General features: G+C 36.0%; 2 protein-coding genes across 3 annotated transcripts in view; both read right to left on the minus strand.

Moving 5' to 3' along the window:
- Nucleotides 1–293: 293 nt before the first annotated feature.
- LOC137636114 (uncharacterized) lies at nucleotides 294–5,702 on the minus strand. Of its 2 annotated transcripts, XM_068368522.1 has the most exons (3): nucleotides 926–5,702; nucleotides 520–774; nucleotides 294–409 (listed from the first exon to the last, which is right to left on the minus strand). In XM_068368522.1, the coding sequence occupies exon 1, from the start codon at nucleotides 5,690–5,692 to the stop codon at nucleotides 1,571–1,573; it is 4,122 nt and encodes a 1,373-aa protein (XP_068224623.1). In that variant the 5' UTR covers nucleotides 5,693–5,702; the 3' UTR covers nucleotides 294–409; nucleotides 520–774; nucleotides 926–1,570. The 2 variants fall into 2 exon arrangements, with proteins under 2 accessions (XP_068224623.1, XP_068224622.1); XM_068368521.1 differs by having other exon boundaries at nucleotides 294–774.
- Nucleotides 5,703–5,712: 10 nt separating this feature from the next.
- Nucleotides 5,713–7,500, minus strand: part of LOC137636115 (uncharacterized) — a 3,111-nt gene continuing 1,323 nt past the window's right edge. Inside the window, exons 2-3 of the mRNA XM_068368523.1 lie at nucleotides 5,939–7,500; nucleotides 5,713–5,721 (exon numbers count right to left, since the gene is read on the minus strand). The exon at nucleotides 5,939–7,500 is cut by the window's right edge and continues 590 nt beyond it. Coding sequence (XP_068224624.1) covers nucleotides 5,713–5,721; nucleotides 5,939–7,186 — 1,257 coding nt within the window. The 5' untranslated portion in view covers nucleotides 7,187–7,500. The remainder of the gene's footprint in view (nucleotides 5,722–5,938) is intronic.

Consider the following 7,500-nt stretch of genomic DNA (forward strand, 5'->3'; position numbering starts at 1 on the left):
AATAATAATAATAATAATGATAATAATAATAATAATAATAATAATAATAATAATAATAATAATGATAATAATAATAATAATAATAATTACAATTTTAATAATAATAATAATAATAATAATAATAATAATTTTAATAATAATAATAATAATAATAATAATAATAATAATAATAATAATAATAATTACAATTTTAATAATAATAATAATAATAATAATATACAGAAAACGAAATCGATAACACAACATATATATTTTAAGGTGGTGAAACATGGAGGTAAAAATAAAATACAAAACTCAATTCAGTATTTTAATAAAAAAGTATAAAGTACGAACAATCCTATTGAATTAACAATATCCTCTTTAGTTTCAATGACCTTTCTGTTATCGGCTATCGACTCTGCATCATAACCTGCAAGTTCAGACAATTACATTATAAACAAAAATTACCACTGAAGGCACAAACGTTAATATGAAACTATATCGCTTAATATACGGCAATACATAAAAATTCTTAATTACCAATCGAGGATAAATTGGTCAGGTTACAATTACCGGTCGTTACTGTACCCAGGTAAGCCTATCACACCTACAATAAACAAGAAGGAAAGGGAACTAATTACACGTAGACCAACAATGTCAAATATTCTCAAATAAATAATATCGACATAATATATCAGTAACTAATTAATAACCTACCAGCGGAAAACAACACCATCCGTATAATGGGCTAAGACTGATCGATACAGTCCAACTGTAACACTAGCACTCGCAGAACTGCACGAGAAAAAATAAAGTAACAAAACTATTACGGATGCATAATACATGAAAAGTTTTACGTAACTTGTCCTTACAGAGTTATTTTATTGTTATTTTAGGTCACGTCAGGACTTCTGAAACCTCAACTAAAAGACACTAATGGCCTTACCTTAGCTAAAGGGCGAAGCATGTATGGCTTAAGTGAAGGATTTTATATCACGTTGGGCGCTCCGTGCCAGATGCAAAGTCCAGAGATGGGGAGAGAGAGAGTGAGCCTGTATTTAGCAAAGAGCCATTTTCAAAATGAAAGCACACACGTCGACAGGATCCATTTGTAGTAAATGTCTTCCACTCAACAAGTCTGTTTAGCGCTCTTCATAGCAGCTCAGTACCCACGGTGTCCAAAAGTGAAAAGCGAGAGTGAACCCCTTAAGCTACACTCTCCGTTGAAGTAGCAGAATTCACTGGCGACCATTTCTCCGCTGTGTCACACGTTAGCTCGGAAACCAAAACAAAGATTAGTTCCCGAGAATTATTGCTTGTCTTGGTCCTTAAGACCACCCAACAACAGATAAGGCCATTATGCAAATTAATTTAAAATTACATTCCAAAAGGCCTGTAAAGACATTTTACAAAAAACAGTCATGCACACAGAACATATAACAAAAAATTACCCCACTCAAGTCCACACAAAACTGCGTGAGAAATTAGAAATAAAAATTTATACAGAAAAATAAATTATATTTATTTTTGTACACTGGAGGGCACAGGATGCAAATTTCTCACCACTAGAAATTTGCATCATACCTTATAACTATAACATAAGTCGAGTCAAATTTCTGCTCCTAATGGCAGCTTTCCTGAGAGTCCTTTGGGGTGAACTCTCATTAATAGACAACTTACGGGAGCTCTGTTTGTTGTCATTATCTGAATTGTAGGATGCATCTGGAACTACCTTAAGATAAGGGATTAAAGTAGTGACATGTCTTTTAATCAACTCACGAGTCTTCCCTTTAAGTATAATAGCCCCAGTAGTTTCCCCCAAATCATTCTCCTCTATACCCTTCACAATTCCCAATGGAAAATTAATGGTTTTAGTGTTTGGTTCTTTGATGAGGACTATATCACCAATGCCCAACTTCTGGTGACAAACTGGTCTATATCTGTCCTTGCGGTCCACAGCCTGAGCTACCAGGGTACTTAAAAACTCATTCTGGTAAGCTTCTAGAAGATTATACCTAACCTTACGAAGTTTTTCATACTCATCCTTTATTACTTCTGTAGGGCTGCTACTCATCTTCCACTCAGGATCATCAGGTACCTCTTGTAAATCTGGAATTAAATTCAACGACACCAGCTCATACCCCTTGACTAACATTTCTGGAGTTATGGGCTCTGGGCAAGAATCTGCCTCAGTCTCCCTTAAAGACTCCTTAAAGGCTATTGGCCTCTTATTAGCTAAATGAACAACATTACACACTAAATATTCAAAATCAGGCAAAGAAAGTACCCAAGTTTTAATAGCTGAAAAAATAAGTTTCTTCACTAATTTTACGCAAGACTCTACAAGTGATCCTAGCTCACTATGGCCTTTAAAGAATTGCTGAAACTTTACATGCTTAATGCCATTAGACTCCAAATACAATTTAGTGTCAGGATCATTGATGAAGCTAGTGATTATGTTACCTCCTGCCACCAACTGCGAGCCTGGATCACTAACACAAAGCTGCGGGAATCCATATTCAAAAACATGTAATGAAAAGGCTCTCAAATACTCATTCACACTTAAATCTCGACAGATCTTCAAATTAATAGCCCTTGACCAAGTGCAGGTGAAACACAAAATCCATACCTTCATCTTTTCAGCTCCCTGTTTAACATTAAATGGTCCAATGAAATCAACAAAAATATTAGAAAATGGAACAGCAGGGGGACTAGAACGAAATTCTCGATAAGTGTTCTGGTTCAATCTCACACTTCTTGTGTTAAACCTGTGGCATGAAACACATTGTTTAATGGCATTCTTAATGACAGAAAAATGTTTAGGAATGAAAAAGCACTTACGAAGCTCAGATAGGACAGAATAGCAACCACCATGCAATAATTTGGCATGTGTATCCATTATAATTAGTTTAGTCAAATAACTCTTGGGATAAAGCAATATAGGAAACTGTTTGTTATGCCCATACCATTTCTTGAACTTTGATTTTACTCTTAAAATGCCATCTGAATCTATGAACATATTAAGTTGGCTCACAAGTGGAGGTATATCCTTCAAAGGTTTACTCGAGAGTCTGAAGTAAGAAAATATTTCCATAAAGTGTTTCTGTTGATCTTCTAGAATTAATTTCCTTAAAGCTAAAGCAGAATAGTTTACATTATTCAAATTCTCTACTTCAACTCCCGCTTTCCTCTTCCAGTGGTCAACACAAAGCATTACCCTCCTGTAAATCAATTTAAGCTTTTCTAAAGTAGAATATTTCTCATGTTCAAGAAGAGGTTCACCTGGAAACGCACTCTGCTCAGCAACAGAAATACTAAGGGTATTAGTGTTTGAGCTAGGAACTGTGAAATAAAGAAACTCATTGCCAGGCACCACCTCAGGACCTGAAATAAAGAATGATTTAGAGACAAGTCTAGGAGAAAGGCATCGGGTGACACAGTCTGCTGGATTGTCTTTTCCAGCTATAAAGATAAAACTGACAGGTTTAATTTCACATAATTTCCTGATATTGCTTATCCTATTCTGTACAAATACTGAATGCTTCTGCATTTTGGAGTATGTACATTCTGATGCTTGCAGCCACTGCAAAGCACAACTCGAATCACAGTACAAATCTAAGCCATCAATGTCAATGGACTTCACACACGAAGGATCAGCCAGATCTCTATAAATCTCCATCAGGGTTTCTACCCCTAATGATATAGCATTCAACTCCAGTGCTGGAACGGACTTACCTTTCAACAACTTATTGATCAAGCGGTTCTTTGCCTGCAAAAAGCTAATCTCACCCGAGTCAATATCTTCAATGTATACCACAGTACCATAAAAATCACGACTTGCATCTGTGAATGCTTTCAGTCTAAATTTTCCATTTCTTTGCCCAATGAACCTCTGGACTTGCACCGGCTGGGAACCATTCACCTGCCTGCAAATGTTCCTCCATTCCCTTTGGAGACTGGGGGATAGTACTTGATCCCAAGCCAGCTCCTTTGAGCACTGAAGTCTATGCATATAAAGTCTACTTCTATTAAAGACAGGAATATTGAAACCAAAAACATCAAAGTTACTGGCAATAGTCTGCAAAACCTTACGTTTTGTATCAGCATCTGGGTTTAGCGAGATTTCCTTAGTATAAATTACATCATCAGCCCTATTCCATACAATACCAAAAAGGCTATTCTCAACCGGAGTATTGGTTTCAAACTTTGCATCAATTTCAGCCTGAAGGGTAACATCATTTGTTACTAACTGTTGTATCTCAAACTTATATGGGTTGAAAATATACGGCAACTGTGAACAAGCCCACTTCAAATACTGAGAATCAGCAGAACCAACAGCTCCATTGTCCATATAAAATAGAGAGTACAACAATAACTTAAGGTTCCTCAGCTGTGGGTCTGGTTCATATTGGTGCACTAGTATATAATACAGAGCTAGCATGAGTAAAAATGGACTACAACGAAGACCAAAACTAAGTCTAACATTCTTGTAGGCTACAAGAGAGTAATCGTTCTTCTGTACATTTTTGAACCAAAAAAACAGCAACCTAGCTTGATCATTATTGTTCAAGGACAACATGTTAAAAGCTTTCTTAAGATCATACGTTAATAACAACTTATCAAACCTCAAGTGTAAGAAGGCTGAAGACAGCTTCTGGTTAAGGTTAGGTCTTGGATCTATACACTGATTATGAGAGAAACCACACTTAACTTTGACAGTTTCTTTGAGATTAGACAAAAACACAATACGGCACTTTGTGGTTTCTTTCTCAGGCCTAAAAACAGCCATGTGTGGGAGAAATGAATAATTTGGATGCTCTGCCTTAAATGAATCTAAGTCTGAAATCTTCTCAATTATTCCATCTTTTAACTGATCCCTAATTACCTGATCAACTAACTGCAAATGCCCATCCTTTTTCCGTAATTTCTTAAGATTTGCCTTTAGTATCAACCTTGAGAGATTTTCGTTAGTTGATAACCTATGTGCAATTTTACTACTCCACAAGAGGGGAACTATAAGTCTTCCATCCTTTTCCCTTGAAAAATTACTCAACGCAAAATTCACCCACTTCTGATTAGTCTCTGACATAATACTTTCAGCACTATTGGCGTCCAGATTCAAAAAGCGGCGGCATTCGTGTTCAAGCACTTCATCAGTAGCCTTGAGCAATTTAGATTCTACAATCTGACCTTTATCATCTAACACTGCTATGTTACTGCCTACCTCAAGTTCCTTGTAATGTAGGTCACACACTTCATCATCCAAAAGAGGGTCAATTTGTATTTTACATAAGAAAGAACAGGTAGTAATTTGGGAGCAAGAGTAAAAATCAGTCCTGCTTGAACGTAGTGGATTAATTACTTCTAACCTCTCATTACAAATATTAGGCAGACCCAAAAATTTAATATTTTTGCTCAAATTTTCAAGGTTTCCCATTAGCAAAATACCATGCTGTGATTCAGTGTATACTGAAGGGGGGTTACAACCAAAGGCTACATCTTTACCCATTAAAGCGTAATGTGCATCAGATCCCAATAAAACCTGAACATTATCAATACTGTCACTGTCTTTACAAAGTTTCTTATCTGCCAATATGAATCCCTTATTCTCGAACGATTCCACTATCTTGCCTAACCCTGGAAGATTTAACTTTATATTAATGCTAGGAACCACAAGTGCAGGAACATTTGAAATACAATTGCCGAACTTCATAGGAAGTTGAATAAGTTTGCTTATATATTCTTTAGAACCATTAAACCCATTAACAGTTAATTTTACACTAGGTTCAAGAACAGGCAAACTACACTTATTAAGCAAGCTCTCTGTAACAAAGGAACTCTGAGAACAGCTATCCTTAAGACCTCTAAAAATACCATCCAATCTAGGGACAGTAAATGAAAAGGAAGGTAGTACTGTCTTATTGACAATACTGGGAAGAACTGCAATACTACTATTCACTTCATTAATGGAAGCTTCCCTCTTAACATCAGCTTTACCCGAATGTATTGGAGTACCTTCTTTATGCTTTCCTTCAGGGGACGAAAGCTTAACTTCAGAAGACTTTGAGCACAGACAGTGAAAATGAAGCCCCGAACATTTCACGCACTTTTGACGAAATTCAAATCTACATTGCCTACTCATATGGTTAAGATTCCCACATCGAAAACATCCTTTTAGTATATTCAAACGCTGAAGCTTTGCTTCTGGAGTGTCATAAAGTTTGCATTTAAATATAGAATGATTATTTTCACCTTCTACACAAAGTGTACAATAAAACCTCCTAACCTCAGGCAATGTCTTAATAGCTAAACTAGTAGTTTTCTGTCTAACACTAGATTGAAGAGTACGTAAAGAAACTTCACTTTTCAAGCAATTCTCATACCTCTCACAGGCAATAAAAAAATTGTCCATTATCTCCTGAACAGAAGGATAAGTCTTTGTAGTAATCTGAACCAATTCCCTCTTAAACTTGTCATTAAGTCCATTCCACATGAAATATTGAATAAAATCATCAGGAGTCATTTTAAGAGTCTTCACAGACTCAACAACTGTTCTTAAAATGGAAATAAACTTAAAAGGGTCATCAGATTCCCCCAATCTTAAACTCGTCAATGTTTTTATAGTAGAAGTTTTACGAACTACTTCCGAGGCAAAGGCTAACTTAAGCAAGTCTTTGGCGTCCTTGTAAGTCTGTTTGTCAGCTTCTAACGAATTCAACAAAACTTTAGCCCTTCCCTCTACCTGCTGTCTCAAAAGAAGTAACAAATCTCTGTCTGGGTAACTAAATGATTGGGTAGTGCTTTCAAACTCTGATATAAACCTAATGAAATCCTCCCCATCCGTACTATTGAACTTTGGTAATGGAGCTGTGGGCTGTTTAAGAAGACTTTTAGCAACCTCAACAGTTCCATGTGCAGATGCCACCTCTAGGTGAGGAATACAATATTCTATCCTATCAAAATATTCAATACAGGTTGCAATCTCTGACTCCCTAGCATCCTCACTGAACTCCACATCCGAAATTCTAAGGGAAAATATTTCATCATTCAGATCAATAAGTAGTCTTTTATGACTTAGCAGTACACTTCTTTCAGAAATTTTTTGCCCAGCACTGAGAGTCGAAATGGACTCTATACGATTATAAATATCCGTAACCTTCTTCCTGATTACCTTGCGTTTTGAGATTAATGTTTTAAGATCAGACATCGTGAAGGAATAAATACAAAAATATTAAATTCTTAGTCTTTTAAATGCGATAGCAACTTAACACTTACCACCACCCTCTAAATAAAAGAGCTTAATAGACAATAACAACTTCCAAATGGAAAAAACAAGTTGAATAAGCAAATATATAAAATAGTTCACATAGACACCGCGGATAATGCTTCAACGAGGGAAAAATCTCAATTCTAAAATAAACCGTACCGAAAAAATTGGAAAATAAAGCGAACACGTCTCTCCCCCTCCCCCCATTCCGACATTACCGAGCACTTAGTGAGCTAACGACCAACCTCCACATA

The sequence above is a fragment of the Palaemon carinicauda genome, unplaced genomic scaffold (assembly GCF_036898095.1).
Source record: "Palaemon carinicauda isolate YSFRI2023 unplaced genomic scaffold, ASM3689809v2 scaffold2320, whole genome shotgun sequence".
Taxonomy (NCBI): Eukaryota; Metazoa; Arthropoda; class Malacostraca; order Decapoda; family Palaemonidae; genus Palaemon; species Palaemon carinicauda.